The sequence below is a fragment of the Montipora foliosa genome, chromosome 12, assembly GCF_036669935.1.
Source record: "Montipora foliosa isolate CH-2021 chromosome 12, ASM3666993v2, whole genome shotgun sequence".
Taxonomy (NCBI): domain Eukaryota; kingdom Metazoa; phylum Cnidaria; class Anthozoa; order Scleractinia; family Acroporidae; genus Montipora; species Montipora foliosa.
This window is the reverse complement of record NC_090880.1, coordinates 39621027-39644005: the sequence shown is the minus strand read 5'-3', so window position 1 is coordinate 39644005 and position 22979 is coordinate 39621027. Positions and strand designations below refer to the sequence as shown.

The 22979-nt window shown below is 41.8% G+C and overlaps 4 protein-coding genes across 7 annotated transcripts in view; 2 read left to right on the top strand and 2 right to left on the bottom strand.

Annotated features, from left to right (window-relative positions):
- Positions 1–137: 137 nt before the first annotated feature.
- On the top strand, positions 138–11571 carry LOC137980467 (serine protease 23-like). Of its 4 annotated transcripts, XM_068827916.1 has the most exons (4): positions 1284–1410; positions 1518–1695; positions 9052–9858; positions 10923–11571. In XM_068827916.1, exons 3-4 carry the CDS (start codon positions 9116–9118, stop codon positions 11344–11346), a joined length of 1167 nt encoding a protein of 388 aa, XP_068684017.1. In that variant the 5' UTR covers positions 1284–1410; positions 1518–1695; positions 9052–9115; the 3' UTR covers positions 11347–11571. The 4 variants fall into 4 exon arrangements, with proteins under 4 accessions (XP_068684019.1, XP_068684018.1, XP_068684017.1 ...); XM_068827918.1 differs by lacking the exons at positions 1284–1410; positions 1518–1695 and adding an exon at positions 138–328; XM_068827917.1 differs by lacking the exons at positions 1284–1410; positions 1518–1695 and adding an exon at positions 138–383.
- LOC137979507 (uncharacterized) lies at positions 2851–4179 on the top strand. Its single transcript, XM_068826776.1, has one exon. It carries the CDS (start codon positions 2851–2853, stop codon positions 4147–4149), a length of 1299 nt encoding a protein of 432 aa, XP_068682877.1. The 3' UTR covers positions 4150–4179.
- LOC137979506 (uncharacterized) lies at positions 5133–6908 on the bottom strand. Its single transcript, XM_068826775.1, has 2 exons — positions 6135–6908; positions 5133–5719 (listed from the first exon to the last, which is right to left on the bottom strand). The coding sequence occupies exons 1-2, from the start codon at positions 6871–6873 to the stop codon at positions 5133–5135; spliced, it is 1326 nt and encodes a 441-aa protein (XP_068682876.1). The 5' UTR covers positions 6874–6908.
- A 2611-nt stretch (positions 11572–14182) lies between the features above and the next one.
- LOC137980466 (kinesin-like protein KIF16B) overlaps positions 14183–22979 on the bottom strand; it is a 22482-nt gene continuing 13685 nt past the window's right edge. The window contains exons 21-26 of the mRNA XM_068827914.1: positions 22259–22312; positions 21144–21197; positions 20506–20692; positions 19102–19275; positions 18008–18591; positions 14183–17578 (exon numbers count right to left, since the gene is read on the bottom strand). Coding sequence (XP_068684015.1) covers positions 16573–17578; positions 18008–18591; positions 19102–19275; positions 20506–20692; positions 21144–21197; positions 22259–22312 — 2059 coding nt within the window. The 3' untranslated portion in view covers positions 14183–16572. The remainder of the gene's footprint in view (positions 17579–18007; positions 18592–19101; positions 19276–20505; positions 20693–21143; positions 21198–22258; positions 22313–22979) is intronic.

Genomic DNA, 22979 nt, shown 5'->3' with positions numbered 1-22979 from the left:
CAAACAACTCTTTTCTCAACTGATCTCTGAAATGCAACAAACACAGTCATAACAACAGCTCTTTTCAAAATACACTGAGTTGCCGCAGTTTGACCTAGTTCTCAGCTGGATGACACATCGTATTGTTTCACTTAAAAAGTGAAGCTCAACTTGGTCACGGCTGGGTGTATGAAGGCGCACGTTCACAATTTTCGCCCATGAGTCACCTTCTTCATGATGGGCAAATGGTATTGCTTAAAGGAAACTACAGCAATTTCGTTCCCCCGATCAGTGATGCAGTCAGGCTGTTCATGCAGGTGCCGGGAGGTTTCCCGTTCTTTGGAAGTTGGTAAAGTTAACTTGCGATCAATTTGGAATTTAAGGCCTGTAACAAAGCCAATAGTGTAAGTCTTTAAAAGATAACATTTTACCAAGCGAAGCTATGTCAAAGGCAATGATTTCTTTCAAAATTAGGTGGACACATTCATCACGTGGAATTTGGAGCCATTTTGGCAGCTACTCAAAACCCTCTTCTTTCCAACGATAACAACCGTAGTATCATATCTACATTCCACTTGGCAGGGACAGGGGTTTGCTCCAAGGGAAGGGAAAGGAAGTTTCGAAGTAAGAGCTTTGGGGAATTTCGTCGAAGTTCAAATGAATTTCCTACGGGATAGTTGTGGAAAAAATTTAATTTACCACTCCTCTCCGTGTTAAGTACAAGCGGTACCTTGTGACTCTTTATATGTAGTTAACTCTTAGTCGTAGCAGTGCTGACCACAATCTTATTCCGAAGGCCTCTCTCTCCTTCAACAGATGGTCTTCATAAAGTTTCCAAGGAACGACCCGGAATATAATCGAGGTTGTCTTACCGGGGAAAATTCCTCGTTCTTTTCTCAACAATTCCTCCATGAGAAGGTTGATTTTATATACCCTAACCAGAAAGAGCCCTTTAAGTCAGGTTTTAAAGGCACTGAACACGGAATGTTCGGCAAAAACTGAAGTGTTTTAATAACGGATGAATTAACGGGCGATAATCTTCTCGCGTCTCGAAAAACTTGAACACGACGTCTCGGCCAAATACTTTGGCGCGGATAAAGACAGGTGGTCTCTGTAATTGTTTTCGGATCGGCTTAAACACGCACACGTTGGCAGTGCTGAAATATCAAATGACTTTTAATCTGTCGTTCGCTTCAGAAGTCTATTGCCCCCAAGAAATTAACCTTGAGAACACATGCCCATATCTGCCTTGGGGGTAGATTAAGTTTCTGTTTTTATAGTGTCAACATGATATCAAAAATTGTTTGACGATCAAATAATTTAACAAGGAAACCGCAAATTCAAGTGGATGCCTCTGTCCGTGTACAGGAAATTGCTTCAAAAGGCAAAACTCGACTACCTGTATCATAGCTCAGGTCCATATTTGGAAAGGTACGGGTTTCATTCAGTGACATTACGCTTAATGCAGTCTTGCATTTGGGTTATAGAAGAATTGTGAAAGTTTTTGATGACAACGTCATTTTCTTGGGTCTCTACAGTTCCTTAACCCAAAAACTAGCATTGCGTGACGCCGCCTTGCTTTCAACTCCACCAAGAAGATAATCCCCTTTTAAAGTGTCACTTACCACACGTTGAAGGCTCAAGGCGCGATAATTTGCAGCAAGCACAAGTATCTGCAACCGAGCTTAATTCCGGCTCTTTTCTCGTGTTGAAGAGGTACGTACACTTTTTCTTTTTCAAGAGTCATGACTTTGTGGGGAAAAACACAATTCCAGCTTAGAAATACTACCTAACCAGAAGGAAAGGCCGATCTCCCCTGTCTCACTCTGTTAATAATCTTTTAATCTGTCGTGCACTAAACATCACAGCAGCTTGAAATATCCTTGAACAAACAGAATCTTGATGTTTCATCGACAATCTCTCAAGATATCGAAAATTGGAAACAGTTTGTTTCGGACCAATTGAAGTAATTGAATGGCCAAATGTGAATGCAACTTGTGGGATTATTACCTTCATCATTAGCTTCGAAATCATTGTAGATGACAGCACTTGATCCACACTGACCCTGTGAGCAAACATGAATGAGTCGTTTGTGATATGGCGTGTTTTTGGCCTTTAGCCTTGTATTCAACATTTTTCTGCAACAACCGTTGAGTGCCTTATTAGGCGGTTGGAGGCAGTTTTGGAATAGCGTGTATAATATTTGGGACTACAAATCCAGAACAACAAGTTTTCTAGTTCTCCACCCTAATCTGGCGGTTTTTCGCCGAGTACTCTGGTTTTCCTCCCTCAACAAAACCCACCATTTGTTATTCCAAATGGGGCGGAGTGTCGTGTGAAGAGTACACTAAGGTTTAATATACGTCCCTCGTTTTGTAACGTAACTGTTCCTCTTCTTCTTCGACACGGAAAATCTCTGACCTAGTAGTAGATCTAACAAAGTGGACTTTTTTGTGCTAGTGGAAACGATAATTTGTTAATGTCACATTCAGAAGTGGGGTCTCATTTAACTCGTATTCCCGTCTTAGATTAAATTCGACCATTGGCTATCGAGTCAATTCCAGTTACACGATATCCTCCTCGAGACCACCAATAGTGGAGTAAATTTATCCCCACGCTATTCCAGACTGAAACGTTTGAAATTTTATCTCTGCGCAGCCACACATAGAGGTTGCATAAGAGCATACCCCTCTCCATCTAAGGCCCTGTTTACATGGAGGGAGGGTAACCCTCCTAGAAGGGTTACCCTTCTAGAAGGGTCAATAGATAGCTCCCGTTTACATGTATAGGGTTACCCCCGGGGCTATCTCTGCCAACAAAACCGCGGAAACCTGAAGCCATCGCGCGGTCGCTTAGCATGTCAACACCAAAATGGCGGACAAACGAGATGTTATGGCGGTAAACTCAAATTTGCTCGCGATCACATTCTTAGCGGCGGCGTTTCAGTGCTATGGGTTATTGTTTTTGTTACTACTGAAAGAAAGACGTCGTCAGCAGCAAATGACGCTACAGGCAGCTCACCAGTCCAATGCAGCAGTGGCACGACTCAGATACCTACGAAGGAGAGCAGTTTTCCGGCGAGGAAGACTTTGGCGAAATCCAGGTCGCACAGAACAGTGGTGGCAGAACCTCTACAACGGAATTCTGCCCGAGTCAGAGTGGAAGAAAAATTTGAGAATGGATCGTGATGTATTTATAGCGCTAGCAGATGAAATACGGCCTTACCTTCAGCCTGGCAGAAGCCCAAGAGGACTTGATGTGCTCTCAGTGGAAAAGCAACTCGCTTTGAGTTTGTACTTTCTAAAAGACCAAGGTTCGCTTTCTATGACAGCAAATGCTTTTGGAATCGCACGTTGTACAGTTTCTGTGATTGTACGTAAAGTCTGTGATGTCATTGCCAGGGTTTTGGGACCAAAATACATAAAACTCCCGTCAACCGAGCAGCAAATGAAAGATATTGTGAAAGGCATGGAAGATAAATATGGATTTCCACAAGCGTTTGGATGTGTTGATGGAACCCATATTGCAATAAATCAACCCACTGAAAATCCTCACGACTACTTTAGCTATAAACAAAAGTATACATTGAATGTACAAGCAGTATGTGACTGGAGAGGGTTGTTTATTGATGTTGAAGTGAAATGGCCAGGCAGTGTACATGATGGACGGGTCTTTGCAAATTCCAGGGTAAACAGACTGTTAAAAGAGGAAAAGATACCTATGCTGTTCAAGGAAATTCTTCCAGGGTATGACAAGGTACCTGTAACCTTGTTAGGGGATCCGGCTTATCCACTTCTACCCTACTGCATGAAAGAGTACCCCCATGCACGCACAAATGAAGAAGTTATTTTTAACAATATGTTGAGAAGCGCAAGAAATCCCATCGAATGTGCTTTTGGTAGGCTTAAGGCCAGATGGCAAATTTTGAACAAAAGAATTGACATGGGCCTGGTTTTTGTCCCATCCGTCGTTTATGCCTGTTTTGTCCTGCACAACTTCTGTGAAATGCAAAATATGACCATAGAAGATGATGCAGTTGCACGGCAAGTTGCATGTGACAGAGAGCAGCCTGAGGATGCTCCTGACCGCCTATATTCTTTCAACTCTGCCGAGGGCGCTCATGTGAGGAACATCACCACACAATTCTACAAGGAGCACATTCCACATTAATCTTTTTCTTTGTTACCCAGTTATCCATGTTCTCAATATAGTCTATAATTTTGACATGGAAAATTTAAATTTCATTAAGGACGGTGCCTACTTTTGTTACTGTGCATACCTTCTGCGCATCTCAAGATACTCAGGTTTCCTATTGGTGGTACCTACCAATACAGGGATATCTTTGTGCGGTTTAAAACTATGCAGAGAAAGTAGAACTTAGCAAGTGCTCTTACATGTAGTATTTAAAAAGAAAATTGGGGGGAACCATGTATTCTTCAGAGTTAAAATAAGAAAAAAATGCCATACATTGCTTTGTATTTTGGCACTTTAAAATTACTGTTTATTAATTATCTCTAAAAAAAAGGGTGGTTAGCCCCAATTATCTTTTTAGATTCCAATAGCCATTGCTAAGATCTGCTTTTCTGGCATAGTCATAAACTGTGCAAAAATGCCTCTAGGCACTATCCTTAATGTGAATTTTTTAATTTCATTCAATAATAGAATTTATCACAATACAATTTATCATAATTTATTAAGAACAATACAAGAAGTGATCAATATAATGTTGTCCCAGAAAGTATCCCTTGCCTCCACAAAGGTTTTTTTCGGTTAGAACTTTCCCTCTGAAAGCCCTTTGGATGTTCCTCTTTACCTTCATACTTTCTGGGAATCTACCGGTAATGACCTCCTGTGGTGTGGGTATGGATATTTTCTGGAACTGCATGTTGACCATGATTTAATAGAAGTTTATGTAAACCTGGATATTGCTACAATTTGAAATAAGACATTGAAATCTTTTCTTTTGGTTAGACATAACATCTTTTTGTAAAAAAGAAAAAAACATAAGTAAACCTTAACCTTGATTTATATTCACTTTTTTTTTTAATTTTTTCTACAACAACTTTTTCTTGCTGTGATCCTCAAATATTGTCTCTTAATACCCTTGAAGTTACAAGTTAAAATTGAAAAAAAAAAGTTCATTAATGGCTAGTTTAAAAATTATAACTGTCATTATTGTCACCTTCATACAAGGTTTGACTGGCCGATAAAATTGGGCCTGTTGCACAAGGGCTAGAGTGCCCACTTTCTTGACCACTTGCAATACGTTGATAATGGGAGGCGGGGAATGCATCTCTATTTTCATAGCTTGCTTCGTGTGTCATAGGGAGGGATGTATTGAATCTACCATAACTGTTATACTGTGGAGGGTAATTTGGTTGTGCATAGGGCATTGCAGGGCTGGGGTTTGCCGGTGGGTTCGCTAGTGCCATGGCTAGCATTCGCATTCCTGAGGCGATTCCTTCTCCAAGGGATGTCAGACATGTTGTCATCTTTGATATTGAGTCGTCCAATGTTTTGTTGGATCGCTCAAATGCGGCTAACATGTCTTTCTTTAAGTGCATATCCTCTTTTGCGGTACTCATTAGAAGGTGATCCCTTTGTGCTTGCGACAGACTTTTTTCCATGTGTTTCCTTTTGTTGTCCACAAGCTTGGGGATATTGGAAACACTAACTTTACCTTTTCTCTTACTGGATTCGGCATCAGTTGAAGAACCAGATGTATCAGCTGGGGACCATTCTGCAAATAATAAAAATAATAATAACAATATTAAAATTATCTCAGAATAAGTTTGAAAAACATTGAACTGTCTTGTTTATCTGTTATTTAGCTGACTTTATGATAATAGCCACTAATGATTTTTCCCATTATTAATAATATTAGGAAGCAGTACTGAAGCCAAATACTACAGTTTATAATGGTGTTTTTATGAAATTGGCACCTGCTGAATTTTGCAGGAAATTATGTCATAAGCATCTGGGGGTCAAAATGGCCACCAGCCAACCCCACCAAATCAGCTGAAGTTTATGGCAACGGAATCTTGTAGTCAGTCTGTACGTCGCAAAGTTTACAAAAAATCCATACTCATATGCTACTGAGTTTTGGGTGTGAATGTCCTTGGTTTTTGCACAAAAGTAAAATTCACTTAACCTACCTTCAGAGCCCTCATCCTCCCGATCAGAAATGGTACCTGATGATCCTGGGGTTTCATCATATTCACCGTCAATGCCGAAAGGTAGTGACGTCGTCGAAGGAGAACCTCCCCATATATCAGATAATAAATCGTAATTATCTTGCACCACTTTACCACTGCCGCTCCTGGTGCCCTTGTTCACTGCGCTACGGTAGTCTTGTCTTACATTCTTTACTTTTTCCTTTATCCGTTGATATCCGAGTTTGATTTTTTGCTTCTCTTCTTCTGACCTTTTTCTGTAAGACTCGTACTCTTCGCTGTTCATATCTTTGAGTTCTTTCCCAGGATCGTGGCAGGATTCAGGCCCAAAATCGTGTGGAAAATCTGCAGCCAAGCACCGGCGAACTTCAGTGTACATGCTCGACAGATCAGCTTCGAAGTCGACGCCGTTGAATTCGCATTTGGTTTTGTACTCTTTGATGTATTTGAGTAATACCTCAACGGCTTCGGGAGTCCATGCCCATTTCTTCGCCTTTTTCGCCGAGGAGTCTGAACGATTGGCCGCTTTTCTTTTCCCTTTTGACTTGTTGCGCTGATCAAGTACAACTCCACCTGTCGGACCGTCGGCTTCGTCGAGACTTTCGGCTGTTAATTCGATATGATCGGAAACCTGTTCTACTCCAGCCGCCAAGCTGTTGCCCTGACTGTCCTCTTGGCATTCTGTAGCATTCCGACTTGGATTAGTCACTCTTGCCAGCATTGTTCGACGAAATAGTTCCCCAGGTTTATAACCACGCGAAGACATATTTGTAGTTGGCGGGAATATGACAGTAATCTGATCACCCTAAACTTGACCCTCCCAGGAGGGTAACCCTACCTCGAGCGTTTACATGGCTTAAATAAACAAAAACATAACCCTCCTAGAAGGGTAACCCTAGCAAGCAGGTAGGGTTACCCTCCTCCTGGGGTAACCCTATCTCGCATGTAAACGAAACCGGGAAAAACAATAGAGGAGGGTAACCCTCCTAGAAGGGTAACCCCTCTAGAAGGGTTACCCTCCCTCCATGTAAACAGGGCCTAACAATATCTGTCGAACGTACTTTTTCCGAAGATAAGAAATGCCACTGTCCATAAGATAACAAACCACCTCTTCCTGATAGTTTAAATCCGTCATGTCGGGATTACGTTCACTAGTAAATAACCCAAAAGCCATATCACACCCAACGATCCGATTTTGCCGGAACTCCACAACATTATAACGGATGCACATTCTTTATACCCTCTCCTCACAGTTTTTGCCCCAACTCACACTCCAAGAAATGCATTTCTGCGTTCCTAGAGGCCAGGTTTATCCTTGTCATATGATCAAAGTTCTTCCACGAATTGATTTCATGAGGCAAACCTCTTACGTTCTCGTATTTTAAAGAGAGGTTTGAATTTTTCGCAATCGGTACGTTTGTTGTTGTGTTTGTCTTTTTGTTGGGAGGAAAGATCATTGTTAGCCTGAAATCCGGGAATACTTCATCTCTACACCAGTTTATTTTTATCTCCTTTGCCAACAAAGACATCGTGCGCATACTGTTTATAATTTGTTCATGTCGTTGGTTCCTGGTGAGAAACACGAAGAGATTGTCATTTAAGGGTTTTTTCTTAGCGTGCTGCATGTTGACAAATGATCTGCCTTTGCTTGAGGCCAGATACCTCGTTTTCATAGCGTGGCTGTGCGCATGCGTGAGGTAAAGACCACTGGCTTGGTATGAGGAGGAGTCAGTTCACCCTGCTGCTTTTTATTTTTTTCCTTCTGTAGCGCAGACTTGTGTTTATAAAGCTGTGACATCTTCGACTTACATAAAAATACTTCAGTCTTTTATCTTTTGGGGTCCCATTTCTTGTGTTACCTAACGTAAACAGTGTTCAAAACAAGTGAAAAAGCCTAAAAAAAGCCGTCTCTTGTAGTTTGTTCAGTTTCTCAGAATCTCGTTCCCAGAGTCCGCTTTTCTTTTGGTCAGCACCAAGAACACGGCTTTTGGCCACTTCCAAGGTAGGAAGTCCGCAAATCACGGACTTCAGACTCGTCTACGCACACTCAGAAATTTGAAACAACAATGGTTGTCAACCGTTACCAAAATAGACCTTCACTACGACTGCGCGTAAATTGAAAGTGGAGAGAGTCCGTGTTCTTGGTGATGGCCAAACGACTCTGGGGATGAGATTGAGTTTCTCATGTCCTAAAAGAAAGATCTAGCTTGGCGTTTACGTGAAACGACAAACAGCAAACCACAGGCATCTACTTGTCTGTCCCTTTAGTAAATTTTCTCGATATCTACAGCTAATAGCTAAGGTAAAGAAAATTAATTAAAATCAAACAAGTTTGGCAAAACGCAAATTCAACCGTTTGCCGTCAACGCGATACTAAATCTCTCAATTGTTTCGTTCACTTTACAAGGACAGCAACAAAGAGTTTATTTTGCTAATTTTGCTTTTGCACCTCTGATCCTCCTTTGCAATGTCGGAAATTAAGTTCTTTATGATGATCATACTAGCCAGGAGATATTTTTTTCAAAGAACATCCTTCTTTGTCGGCCGAGATCTCTGATTAATCATTAATCTCACCACTTGTAGATTTGAAGAGGAAAGAAAAGAAAAAATTACATATTAGTGATTAATAGGGCTTACAGAAGGCAACAAGATGAACGATATTAAATCTCATCGCATCTGAAGACAGACATTAAAACAATGCGACATCAAAAGCCTCTGAGGTTCATTTCTTTATGCTTTTGTTCTCTTTTCAAATAGACTGTTTATCATATGAAGGCAGATTCTTTTTTTGCGAAGCGAAAGGACCTTTTTAATATGATTTTATAATATTTTTGTAATCTCGCCATATGAAGTGGTCACGGTTCAGTGTTGAATTTAACGAAATCATGTTCTATTCCAGGTCAAAGAAATTTTGGTTCAAACTTCTCACGAGACTCCTCTAACTGAGTGAGGTGTTTGGAAACATGGCTTTTTCGATTGCATTGGTTGTTGTGGTTGCAACAAGGATTTTGGTACTTCTCTGTCTTTCGAAGAACACTCTTCAAGAAGCGAGCACATGGCGGAGTAACAGAGAAGTGTTGGGAAAGCGCAACGTTCCGAATTTACGGATGGCACCGTTGAGGACAGTTTCACTTGAAAACGAAAACGAAAACATGGAGCAACTGAATTTTGAATTAACCGCAGGGGAATCTTTGTTCCAAAACCTGAAATGGTCGCGTCGAAATCCTTCAGTGACATGGATAAAACACAGAAGAAGGAGACTTGTGTTTCAAAACGATGATCGCAAAGTCATACCCCCAAAGTACATCGAAAGATGTCCATTTGAAGCTGCTGTAATGATCTCTACTGGCTGTTCGGGGGTCCTCATCTCTCCCCAGCATGTTTTGACGTCGGCTCATTGCCTTCACAACGAAGGTCAGTACGTTCCAGGTTACAGGAACTTGAGAGTGGGTTTCCTGTTGCGAAATGGCACTACAGAATGGCATGGTGTTAGATACACAAAGATACCCAGGCAGTGGAAGAGTGGGAGCGATGTAAGCGCTACGGTGTATGACTACGCATTGATCAAGCTTGCTGAGAACCACAGTCGTTGTTTCCTGCCTATAGCTCCAAGTAAAACATTCTCTTACGGAGGTGGTTGTGCACACAGAGCCATTCATTTTACTGCATTTGATGAAGATAGAAATGAAGGAACAGTGCTTTACAGGTAACAGATTTTGCTGTGGGGCAGGGATAGCGAGTGGTAAGATAAGAGTGCCGAACTTTCCGCACTGACCACGAGCTTGAGTTCCTCTGCGTATATATGCCTTAGTTCAACAACTGGGCTGCTTTTTCTTCTATCCGGTGTTTCAATGACACCGAAATCCCCGGAGAGAAGTGTAATTTATGATAATACCTGGTGGCTCGGATTCAACTAAACACCTACAACACAAGAAGATCGCTATTTGCTCAGGCAACCCAATTAATGATTGAATTACTTGGAGCTGCTGTATCACGACAGTGCAGTTCAGTATGTGCAGTTTTACCAATCCTTTGCCTCTTCTCGCTGTGCAATTAACGTTAACCCAGAAATTAGTTTTAAACAACATATATCACAGCTTCGTGACAATTGGGAAGATATCTGATTACAAACATTGCTTTTGTTATTCAAATGTGCCAACCACAGGAACAAAAGTTCCTTTGTTTCGACAGCCAATGAGGTTCTGGTTGGCACATTAATTACGATAGGTGACGTCAACGATATCTTCCCTATATGAAAGTCTGTCACGTCGAGCATACATAATTTAAATTACAAACAACAAAGAGAAACTTTGAAAAACTGTTCGGCTGAACAGTTTGAAAAAGCCCAATAGGCCTTATGCATGATGATGGCATACACTCAAAAATTCACCACCAAGCCTCGTTTGCACAAAATTATCTGGAAGTGCAATACTCTTCACACGTGGGCTTTCTATACAAGTTTTGTCCTTTCGGATTCAGCTCATGCTAAGATTTACAAGTTTAATTTTCGAATTCGAGGCTTGGCGGTGAAATTAGCTAGTCAGGCGTCATCGCGCAGGAATAAGTGCCATTTTAATCGTCTTCAATTTTGCCCATCCCTGCCCAAATTTATATTTGCTGTTTTTCTAACCTTCCTTCAATATTTAAAGTCGTTATTTTTACGTTTCGCTTCATTTGCTTGCCAGCTAAAATTCGAGACAAAAGACAAAAGACTCTCATGTTCAACTAGTGTTGTGCAGCCACATCTTAATACTCTCCCGTCTTTTTCAGAACTTGTCGAGTTTTGGACTTCAACTCCAGCTTACTGTTTCACTGTTGTGACGCCGAGAGAGGCTCATCGGGCGCCGGCGTCTATGAACTTCACAAGCGAAAAAATAGCGGCAAGAAATTTGAGCGCTACGTTGTTGGCGTTTTTTCTGGGAACCGCGACATCTTCAAATACGGAAGGTACCCGCCGAGAATCACCTGCAAAAATCACACCCCATTCTTTAGCTACACTTCTTGGGCTTGGGTCGTGAATTACAATGCGGCTCTCCGTTTAAAAGAGAGCGACGTCTATCACATTTGTACCTGGATGAAGGGTCAAGGAGGCGAGATGTGTAAACAAGTGATAAAGGAAAGACGGCGAAGACGGCGCCAGTCAAGAAAACGCCGCGACAAGAGCAGAGACGCCCGTTGCCAAGGTATGTTTTAACGGTCGTCATCATGGAGATAGAGAGAAAGTTTCTTCAAGTTCTTCAGTATCGTGAACTGAAAGTAAATATTTTTAGAATTCGGCTTCGTTTTTATTAATAGGGACCTTAAAATCTGCGACGACGAGATCGACGAAAACGTCACCTCAAAATGTAACTTTGCTCCATCGTTTTTTTCGATTGGCCCATTTCGTTCGCGTCGGACAATATGGGCGAAGTATCCTAAAGTAAAAACAGGGAATGAAAGATTCACATTTGTACGCTCTCGTTGCCGTCAAAACCTCAAATTTGGTGATTTCACGTCGTTGCTGTACAGATCACCGCAAAAATATGTGCGTACAGCACGATTATGTTTCCTCTTTTAACCAATGATATTGTTGTTTTCCAGCGTTCTCTTTGACGACCAAGTCGTAGTTAAGTCCCCAATAAAACCTAGTTTTCATATGTCGGGAAAATCCCAGACGATCGGGGATTTTGCAGTTTCCCGACCGTCCCAGATTTTGCCGACATATCGGATAATCGCCAGACGCTTGTCCTAGATTCTCCCGATAGTGACTTTGGCGGAAAATGGAAAGTGCGCCAAAAATTGAAACATGCAATTTAGAAGATTGGTAACGTGCTAAAACCATCACCGAGTATTTGAGTTTTCATATGTCGGGAATGATCGCCGACGATCGCAAAAATCTGGGACACGTCGGGAAAATAGTAACGCTTCTTACTTTCCCGATTCGTCTCCGACCATCCCAGATTATCGGGGATGTCTACGATTTATGGTTTTCATTAGTCGGAAAAATGTGGGACCGTCGGGAAACGTCTGGGAATTCCCCGACATATGCAAACTACTGTAGGCTTAATGGTCTCATTATGGTTAGATTTTAGTGGTGAACTGAACTCTTTGAACTGCAAGAATTTGTCTTGCATTTGTATAGAAGATACCCCGGTATTATCTGACTTCATTGGTTGAGAACAACTCATGGAAACATGTCTGTATAGTGTAAAAGGGGTAAAAAAGTCTATTTTTTTTCTTATTTCTTCGTTCGAAAAAGCTTGAACTTTTAAATAATAACAAACTTGCAACCGTAGCACTACTTTCAATCATTACTTAGAATGAGGACACCCAGTGTGACCTATAACGAGGAAAAAGTCACGGGAAGATGTATTGATCCGACCAGTAAATAAGCTATTTTAGAGCGGTTTTCAATTGAGTGTCGAAAGTAATTGGCGAATTGCTTTGGTGTTGCATTACTTCACTCAGTGATTGGTTCAAAGTTCTCGCACCCCTTTTTCAACCAATCAGAAGTGAAACCAAAACCAATCGTGGCTCGTGCGTGCACATTTTCCCGGGCTTTGTGTCGGCCACGTGTAATTACTTCGAGTTTTGACTGGTTTACTGGATTGTCTCCCTCGTTTTAGATTGGCGAAAGTAATAACTTTGGGTTTGGTTTTACGACACTAGATTGAAACGCGCTCTAAGCTATTCGCTGACACATCAAATTTGGGGTTCACTGTGTTTTGACAAAATGCATTTTATAATCACAAATATTTTTAGTTAGATAATACAAATGAAGTCAAAGGACCGCTCAGGCTTAATTGTAGCTCCGTCTTGGTACTCGGGCACACGCATCAATCTTAACTGACCTTTTTAAGGTGCCCAGCGAAGTTTGTGGCTACCATACCGTTGTATTACCTCCAGAGGTAGTTTCCAGGTTAGGAACCGTCTAAGATGTAGCCACAAGACAGTATGAAAGGCAACTCAAAGTGCTTTAACCTACAACTGCGACATCTCTCGTTTGAGTTTTCGCTCTCTCAGACCGCTTATATTTGGAACTGCTTCTCCACTCTTTCACCTACTCAACACGCAATGTTTCCGTTTACGTCACACCGGCGAATATATTGAGAAAAAAAAAGAAGGCCACGAATCTTAAATAACCAGAAGGGCGTTTCTCGAAAGTCCCAAAACTTTTCCCGGTGCGATGCGGGTGTCATAACACGCTTTGCATCTTAAAAATAAAACATTTCTTGTCACGAAATTTTGCAACTGTTTTGTTTTCTCTGGTCTTGAAATCGAGGGCAAAGATTATTTTCTCAGAATAAGCTGATGGTAGTATCACGAAATGCTTTTCTACCCCGAAGTTTTCGAAGCTTTCGAGAAACGGGTCTGAGAAAGCGATCTCTCAAAGTGAGGTTTTGGTTGCTCGATTTTAGTCAGGAGTTCCAGGTATGAACCTGACCACCTTTTTGCACACTTCTCCCGCATTTCCTTCAGTTCAGCATTTCCTTCAGTTTCCTTCAGCGGAGTACAAACACCGCAAAAAGGGAGAAATTTTAAGTGAACAAAAATACCAGCAGGAATAGACCGTTCCTGTATTTTAGTTCACGTAATTTAAGCGCGGCACTTCGCGAACGAACCACGGATTGTAAAGAGATATTTTCCGCACGAGCTGTCTGACTGAAGCTACATTTTTGTGTCCGCGCCTGAGAACGTGGCAAAAGATTTTAACTGGGTCACAGTTTACTTTACCGATATAAGTGGTCGAGTAGTAGGCTATTTACCTCAGTAATAATGTATACCATTGTAAGTAGCTGTCCTTTTTTTGAAGACTGTTCATATTAAACTTCATATTTTTCACACTTCGAATTCGCTCCTTTAATAAATAAATCAATAGTACACCACCCCACTCCAGTAACAAGACACCTTTGTCTGGAACGAGCATGAAATAGAGGCTCGTTAGTCTCTCATTCATATTCGTTACAATCCACCCTTGAATAACGAAGGTAAACGTACTACTTCTTGATAACTATTACGAGATCAACCAAAGAAACTACAAACAAACAAAGTTAATGACCTTCGCTTTATTTTCTTTCACGGTTATTTTCGATAAGCAATGTCTAGATAATCGTGAATGTATAGGAATTCCACATATTTTATCTGGCGAACCCTATCCTTCCCTGAAAACGCTAAATTTCCCCTGGGATATTATTAACGATTATACCCACACAAACAACATTCCCCAGGGGTTCACCACATAGGAAATCTAATTGGTTCAAAGGGAACATCTGCTCCTACTAAACAATAACTTTAAACCGGATGAAATAATGTTTGCAATCAAGTTTGTTTCAAAATCTTTTTAGCTATTATATTCACTTTCAAATTCTTAAGGCGATACCATCTTGAATTACTGTGACGTGGTACGGTCGCCCTTTTATTCGCACACGAATAGTTAAACGTCATAAGTAATTCAAGATGGCGGCGTCTGGGAAGTTTGAAAACAGAAAGTGTGTTTTCAATAACGTGATCAGTAACCTCGTTTGCACGATAAGTGCGCTCAATTCCCGGAGGATTAGTTGGGAACACCAACATGGCCTCTGTTGCATTGTTGTCTGAAGTTTCACTATTTCGGGTACAAACGCGTTCTATGAGAAAAGGAAAAAATTTCGCTATAAATATTTTTTGTTGCTTTAAAGATATTGTTTTGTTGGAGTGGAGGGGTCCCTTTCAGAAATTAATAATTGTTTTACATCTTACAATTTATCCTAGATAAACAGCACTTTTATTTTCTCGCATTTAACGATACCCTATACACAGGGTAAATTCTAAATATACTTTGTACAGATTTAATTCACTGTCGAGAAAAATTGGAAATAAAAAATTAACTAAATATCACATTACTTCGCAGAAATAAATATCCCCCGTCTTACGAACTCGCTTTACCCCAACATTAAATAATCAACTCGTCGAAAGGTGTGCTTTATCAATTAGACCTAATGACATAGTGATTCCCCTTAATTCCTTTATGTTCTTTGAAGGAAAATCCTTTAATCTCCAGAAGTGATAACCTGTTTAAAACCAGGAAAACCAAAATACTGTTTTGCACAAATTCACCTGGTATAAATAACGCGACTCAAATCCACTTTACGGAATGTTTTTTTCTCGCTTTTCCTCGTAATTACAAAATAATGAAGATGTTTACTGAAACGAAATTTACAAAATGTTAGATTAACATGACGTCTCTCCGCATTATCTTGTATTCTAGTTAAAGCCTTCATTTTGCAGAACAGCGAAATACAGTTTCGCCATAAATATTAGTGGTAAATGAATTAAAGCTAATAGACCTTATTCACGATGGCCGCCATGTTGGATTTGCTGTTATCATGCAAATTAGCTACACACCTCTGAGGGGGCAAACAGCACAAGTTCGAGAGGTTATAACGAACATCGTAGCCACACAGATGATTTGTTTCAAGTTCTTTGAATGCGTATCACCTAAGTAGTAAAATATAATGATTACACAAGTTACTTCAATGTTTCTTTAGTGAAAAATGAACAGAAAGCGAAGTAGAAAGTCAAAATGTCAAAGGCAATCAAAAAGATATAACATTTTTATAAAAGGTACTTAATTCTAAATTCTAAAATGTACTTTTAGCAATGTTATTTCAATATTTCGACGAGCCGATTTTCCGTAATTTGCCTTTTTGCCAATGTTTGCCCCCCAGCATAACAAAAGGCTAATTTGCATGACAATTTGAAAACCAATATGGCGGCTATCGTGAATAAGGCCTATTAGGGAATAGCAGCGCATGTTCCCTAGTGAAAGCAATCGTGCCGAATTTTGTGATTTGCTGGGACAAGACACGTGATCTAACTTACTTCAACCAATCAGGGCAACCTTGAAACTGGAGATTTTCCGCGCTTTGTGATAGGTGACTGTTGAGCTCTGTTAGTGCTTTGGGTAGCAGAGTTCGATTGAAATGGCGAGTTGGCATTGCTGTGGTGTCAGTCAACAAAGAGAGCGCTTTACATGAGTATCTCTTTCCAAGCTCAAATAAATGTAAATATACAGAGCAATGAAATTATACACTTCTCCTCAAAGAATTACATTTCAACCCGTAATATCACTTCCTTGCAGAGATTCCCCAAGCTTGCAAACCTCTAAAAACTCAAGGTTGGTTTGCCTTTCAACACGCAGTAAATTACGTCAAATGGCAAAACAAAAGAAAATTGAATCAAGCTTTTAAAAAATCCGGTGTATAAGCACGCATAAGCAGCAAACACGATTGAAAAACGTAGCCTGTACAAAATTCTCCACCCTTGCAGGTACTAAAAATGGAAAAAAAAGATCATAAAATTAAAATCATTTTTTCGCAGCTATTAATTTTCAGCACAGTAAATTTCATTATAGAGCTTAGGGATTTTGAGGCACGGATCTCCGGGGAAACTTTACAAGCTGTTACAGTAACACGCATTGCTGGTTTTGCTCGTCATCTCCTCCCGACCTCTTCTCGCGCTTTTCTGCCATTCTCAGCTGCTTATCCAGCTCCTGTAGTTTCTTTCTTTGCTCTTTAATTCTGTTGAGCTCGTCCGTTTTGCCTTTATCGCTCATTTCCTTCTCCAGTAGATCCGCCATAACAAACAGCTCTTCTGCTGCTTTGGCTGCGCATCGTTGCTGCCTCACGTCCAACTTCGCGAGCTGTCTTTTGTCCTTCTGCACTTTGTCCTTAACACGGTGCAAAATCTCCGAGCGTTGCTCCAATTCTTGCTCCACATGCTCAAGTGTCTCCTTATGAACGGCCTCGAGATCCGAGAGTTTCCTTCGCTCTGCGTCTAACATCTGATTCACACTCGCTTTCCGTTTCTCAAGCTCTTGAACAGCTTCTCCTATTGTCAGCTCCGCCACTTCTTGTTGCTCCTTATGTTTCTTTTCAAGTTCAAGCAAGCGTACTTTTTCTTTCCTAATCAAACTTCGTTCTGCTTCTCTTTCATTTTCCAGCTCCTCCAGCTCTTCTTCGTTTAAAGTTTCCTTCTCCGCTTGTTGAAGTGCTTGGCTGTGTTGTCGCTCCAAAAGTGCGATCCTCCTTCGCTGTTTATATATAAGCTTCTTTCGCTCTCGTCCTTCGCGGTCCACGTCCTCGCACCTCTTCTCTATCTCTTGTTCGTAATCAATTAGAGGACCAAGCTCATTTCGCACCAAACTTTCCACCTTTTCTCTGAGTGGCATTAGAATAACTTTCTCGCCTTCGAGATGTTTTTCCAGTTTCGTCTTCGTCTCTGTCACCATAAGCGTCGCTTTTTGAAGCGCTGACTGATGCTTGTTCAACAGCTCGCTTAGAATTTTCCTCTCCTCTCTAATGTCCTTGATCTCCTCCCGAGTTTCAAACTCCAATAGTTCTTTCTTTTTAGTAAAATCCTCTTCGGTGAGCTCTACATCTTTGTCCTCATTTTCCAACTCTTCAAGCCTAGAAGTCAAAAGCAACTGTTATTAGTAAATTGATTGAGAACGCTGTCCACATGCCCCAAAGTATGACGTGCTGTCACTACTCCTTTCCAAAATAACATTAATCAGTTTATTGGACTGTCAACTGAGGCATCTTTCAAGAACTTTTTAGGAATACAACAAACCAAGTCAAACCAAATGTTGGTTTTTGAAGAGAGGAGAAATTCAAAGGAAAATCTCTCATCTCTCGGTGCACAGGAATCGACAAAAACTCAACCCACAAATGCCGACGAGTCCGGGAAATGAATGCATCATACCGGCAAAAATGGAGGGCTAATACCTTATCCACTAAACTAAACCCTGCCCCCCTCCAACACCTCGTGTATTTACTTGTGAGGATCCCCCACAAACACATCAATAACAAGCGTTTGAAAAATAAAACTCTTGCTACCTCCGCCTTGCTTCCTCCACTTTCATTCTGGCCGCCCTTCTTTCCATAATCATCTTCTCCTTCTCGATCAAAGACGCCTCTTCCATTTCTTCCGCGCTCTCCAGCATCTCACGAACGTCTTTGAGCTTGACACATGCCTGCTCTTGTGCCCTCTTATGCTTCGCCTGTACCTCTTCCAGGCGGCGCCATTCGCCTTCAATCGCTGACTTCCCTGTGGTTAGGCTGCGAAGACCCTCCAGGGTCTCTTGTTCGACCCTTCGTACTGATTCTTTAGCTTGTGACACTTCCCTTTGGGCCTGTTTCCGCTGCTCTTCATAATCAGCCTCCAGCTGTTTAAGTCTCTCGCGGAGCACTTCCGACTGCGACTTTTCCAAGGGCTCTGCCCTGGCTGCTGCCTGGGCAATGGCCTCTCCACCTTCTTGCAGTGCGTCACTGCTAGGGGAGGGACTCAGAGACCCCGAAGATGAAGCGAAGCTGTTTCGCTGGGTTGCTGCCCGAGCTTGTTGTTCAGCTATTTGTAGTTCTTTCGACTTGGCCTCAATTTCCTGCTGTAACTTTGCTACCTCTTCACGCTGCATTTCCACCTAAAATAAAGAAGCAACACACGTTTCATCCCCTTTTCAAAACCACTGAAGCATCACCCGAATCTTTTACCGTCTCTGTACCCCACCCCAGCCCGGTAAGTAGGCGGCTCTGACGGCTAACAAGTCGACAATCCAAATCGTAACCTTTAGAAGCTATACATGCGGATCTTCTCAAGGAGAGGAAACATAGGAGAAGTTGGTTCACTGTTGCTTGGTGGGTATTTCTGCAGGTACCGGAAAGCATTGTGTTTTTGATCAATTTGGATTTTCTGCTAATGAACCCAATAATATTTGTTTTGATGAACCAGTTTTAAATTGAATGTTACCGTAAGATAGATTGTTTTATCCCAGTACGTACGCAAACAATCAAATTAGCTAATCGTAACACATATTTCAAACAAGCAGCCGTCGCAAAGCGCGGGAAAGGGCATACCAGCCAATCAGAATCAGTTCTTGTTGACTGGCTGATAATGTGGCGGAAACGAAATTCTCTAGCCAATCAATGCTCACCTGTCTTCGTTCGCGATCCCACTTTCTTTCCAAATCTTCCTTGATTTTGGCCATTTCCACTTCTTTCACCTCCACTTTCCTTCTGTGTTCTTCCTCAAGTGCTACCAGACGCTGCATCTCTGATTCTAACCGCTGTCTTTCTTCATCCTGCTCCTGACGAATTCGTTCCTTAACCTTGACAATGCAAAACAAACCAGCTCAGGAAAAAACAATTTAAATCGTAAACTATTGGGCAGCTATTATTGTCGCTCAGTCGGAGAGTAGGTTTTGCGCCGAGGGGGGGGGGGGAGGGGGGGGGGGGGGAAGAGGGTCAGGAGCAGTGGTGAGAGAGAGAACCCGTCTTCCACCAACGTGACCCGGGTTCGCTTACGAAATTCCCGCCACGTTTAGTTGAGTTTGTTGGCAGTTTTTCTCAGCGCATTTCGCTTTTCAACCAACCTTTGAATCAATCAGCTTCATTTCATTTTAAGCGATTAGCAATGATTTGCAGTCTCCTAAAGTAGTAGAGCACTTGTACTCTGCTACATCATCTTGAGACTTGTTGCTGTTTTGCGTTTGTGATCACTACATCAATGCAAGTGACATTTCAGTCTCGCACGTTTAATGGCCTCGCTCAGAAGCACATGACCTTGAAATGTGTAACTTGCAGCTCTTTTCCTTGGAGCAAAGCTGGGGATTAGAACACCAATTTTATGCCCAAATATGGACAAAAATAAGATCGAAGCTGCACGCGCGGCAAAAAAGTAAACGAGCTACGTTACAACCAAGTAAGGAAATTTTCAACTCAAAAAACCCCAGCTCTGAACCAGAGTTAAACGCATCAAGGTGATGAATTTCTGGCTCGCTCCATTAAGGCTTCCGTAGCCCAAAGATTGAACATCCGATGAAGTAATAGAACAAAGTTTCGGTTAGGGACGGGAGGATTTCACTCATTGACGAATACGCTATCATCAATTCTAGCTTTGCTTCCAGGAAAAAGATGTTGCCGGAAGTAAAAAATTCATTAATCACATACAGGGGAACAATAGTACGATCACTTCCGGTTCAACGTAAGATAAATATCAAACTTTTTCCACCACAGCCCATGATTCGAGTTCAACACCAAAGCGACCTTCCTTGAGATCTAATTACGAACAAAGATTCAGTGTGAATTGTCGCCCCACTTCTCCCGTTTGTTGCTTCGCAGCTTATAAAGCTAAAAAGAGCTGTTACCAAGTGATTGTGCAGACAACGGAAAGTTGGTTAAAAATGCGCTAGGTACCTGTAACGTGCACTGAGCCGCACATGAAAACTCAATGAAAACTCGCAGGGAGAAAGATGGTTGCGGCTACAGGTAGGCTGAAAAATCGGTTTCGAGGGTTTCTATTCTTTTCACTTGTTGCAATCCAAAGAAATATCCCTCACCTGTCGAATTTCATCCTCCGCTCTCTGGCGCGCATGTTCTTGTTCTTCTCTTATTTCTTCCAGATATTTCTTCTGAAATTCCAGCTGTTGGTGACTCGCATCTAACTCCTTTCGTCGTTGCACTTCCTCCGCACTTCGTACTTCAGATGCCCTCTGCTGTTGCGAGCGGAGAAACTCAAGTTCACGTCTACGACAAAAGATTCAAGTGATACGTTAATCGAACAAAATCTGTTTTGTCGACTGAGGCAGGGAAAACGTCAGAATAAGAAGAGGAAAGATCTATGCGTTTAAAAGCATACGAACGCTGTTAGAGATGAAAATACACATTGTACAACGTAATAGTAATCTCGTTTACGTATCGGAGGCGGCAAGGTCTACCAAAGAGAGCGCGGTCTGCCGGAATCAGCTCAAAGTCTGATTATCAGCTGGATTTGTCTTCGGAGGTCCCGAATTCGTGGCCAAGTTGCATTCGGAATAACCGAAGTCAAGTCGAGAAAAACCCGAAGCATCCGTGTACCAGTCACAAAGCCGACTCCTTTTACCACATCTCTGATGACAAATGCTCAAACTGTTAGCAACGATCATTGCGTCACTTCATCTGTCATATCCTTCCGTTCTCATTTGACAAATAGACGCACCTTGCTTCCTCAAGCTTGTCTGCTGCTTCTTGTTGCTGAGTTTCAAGGGATTTTCTACAAATGCAACACAGAAAAGATTCGATTACCGTGAAGGTACGTATGAAGGAAAATAATTTTAATTCTCATAATTATGTAAAGTACGATCGTCCGGGTCAACCACAAAATCGACTGGGACTCTGCTGAACGTGTTACCTACAGCACTAACTATTACCAACGGATCGTACTGGAAAGCTGGAACAGACACCAATAAACCGATGCCTAAAACTTCCCGCACCCCTCAAACCAATTATCGACGAATCAACAACAGACAAACCGGTTGTAAAGAAGAGCATTTAAAGTTGGAACATTTTACCTAAAAAGCTTGCGTTCAAATTGAAAAAGAGCACGTCTTAGCAGCCGATAACGGGAAGTTTGGCTATCCTTACGTCAAACTACAGACGCGGTATAAAAGGCGCGGCTCGTTAAGATAGAGTGAACCATTTAGCGAGCAACCTCGGGTACAAATGGAGCACTGCAACAATTTACCCAATTAAGAAAAAGCCACCAGGGTCAATCTGTACGTAATGTTCAACGATGTTTGTCTTTTCTTTTTTACAGTCGCCATGACAGTTTTATATTTCCGTGCGAGCCTCATGCCTCAATGCATCCGAAGAAAAGCTGGGGGCGAAGGGACTCTTTTTAACTCGAGTTCCCTAGACCACTTTGAAGCCAAAATTTCAACGTCCCAACGCTAGTAAATTAACGTAACTGACTCAAAATTTCGAATTGTGCATCTTAAAGAGGAAACCGTTTAATTAATGGCCGGAAACTACTTTCTCTTCCAAAGGAAAGGAAAGGAAAGGAAAGGAAAGAACATTATTTAAGTTCAAGCGCTGGAGCACTAATTGGTGAGGGGAAAACCTCTCGGTGCAGAGAACCAACAAATTCAACCCACATATGATGACGAGTCTGGGAATCGAGCCCGGACCAAAATGATGAAGGCGAGTGCTCTCACCACTGCGCCATCCAAGCACCATGGATCTGTAGGCTTTATAAAGGCTCTTCAAAACCATTCTTTTAGCGCGAAATCTGCACAATACAACATCGAACTGACAAAAACTCACGCCACTTCTTACCTTTGTTCTTCGATCCTACGCGTCTCTTCGCGATACTGGCGCTCAAGCTCCAGACTGAAATTTGAAACAAACTTGGTATAAGGAGGTGCTTAAACTTGAATGTGCTGACTTCTCGTCTATGTATCGGGGGTTTCGGGTGCATGCAATCACCGGGTTCAGTGCTTGTACTGCACACAGCCCAGTTCCTTTCTCAGATACCCCACAGCACACACTTGCCCTGCCCTTTTCGAATAGTGCGTGGAATCTTTAACGTCCCACAGAGTTTATGAACATCAAGTGAAGCTATGATCCTCGCAGTTATGAACGTAATTTTTGCAATTGCGTACAGAAGCCTGGAAAATCCAGGACTTCAACGGGGTTTGAACCCGTGACCTTGCGATACCGGTGCGACGCTCTAACCAACTGAGCTATGAAGCCACTGACGTTGGAAGATGGCCATTTGTGGGTTCTACTGTTCCCGTGAGGAATGAATCAACGATGAAATGATGTATGAAATGGATCGGAAACGGGGGACCTACGGTTTCAGTCCTTATCCGGAAAGGCTTGAAAGTGCAACCATTTCCGGATGTAATACACCTTATTCCAAAATGGCCACCGTTTTAGTATTCTTTTGTTTGTTTCAAATAAGCCCTTGTTGCCTCGTTCAGGGTAAAATATTCTTTTGAATTCTAAGTTCAACAACGAGGCAAACAGGGCTGATTTGCAAGCAAACAAAAGAATA

What these genes read in the sequence shown, in the direction of transcription:
- LOC137980467 (XM_068827918.1), top strand. Translation starts at nt 9,116, where the DNA reads ATGGCTTTTTCGATTGCATTGGTTGTTGTGGTTGCAACAAGGATTTTG. An exon ending in GAAGGAACAGTGCTTTACAG is followed by an intron (nt 9,859 to 10,922) that starts GTAACAGATTTT and finishes CGTCTTTTTCAG; the next exon opens with AACTTGTCGAGTTTTGGACT.
- LOC137979507 (XM_068826776.1), top strand. Translation starts at nt 2,851, where the DNA reads ATGGCGGACAAACGAGATGTTATGGCGGTAAACTCAAATTTGCTCGCG.
- LOC137979506 (XM_068826775.1), bottom strand. Translation starts at nt 6,873, where the DNA reads ATGCTGGCAAGAGTGACTAATCCAAGTCGGAATGCTACAGAATGCCAA. An exon ending in GGAGGATGAGGGCTCTGAAG is followed by an intron (nt 5,720 to 6,134) that starts GTAGGTTAAGTG and finishes TATTATTTGCAG; the next exon opens with AATGGTCCCCAGCTGATACA.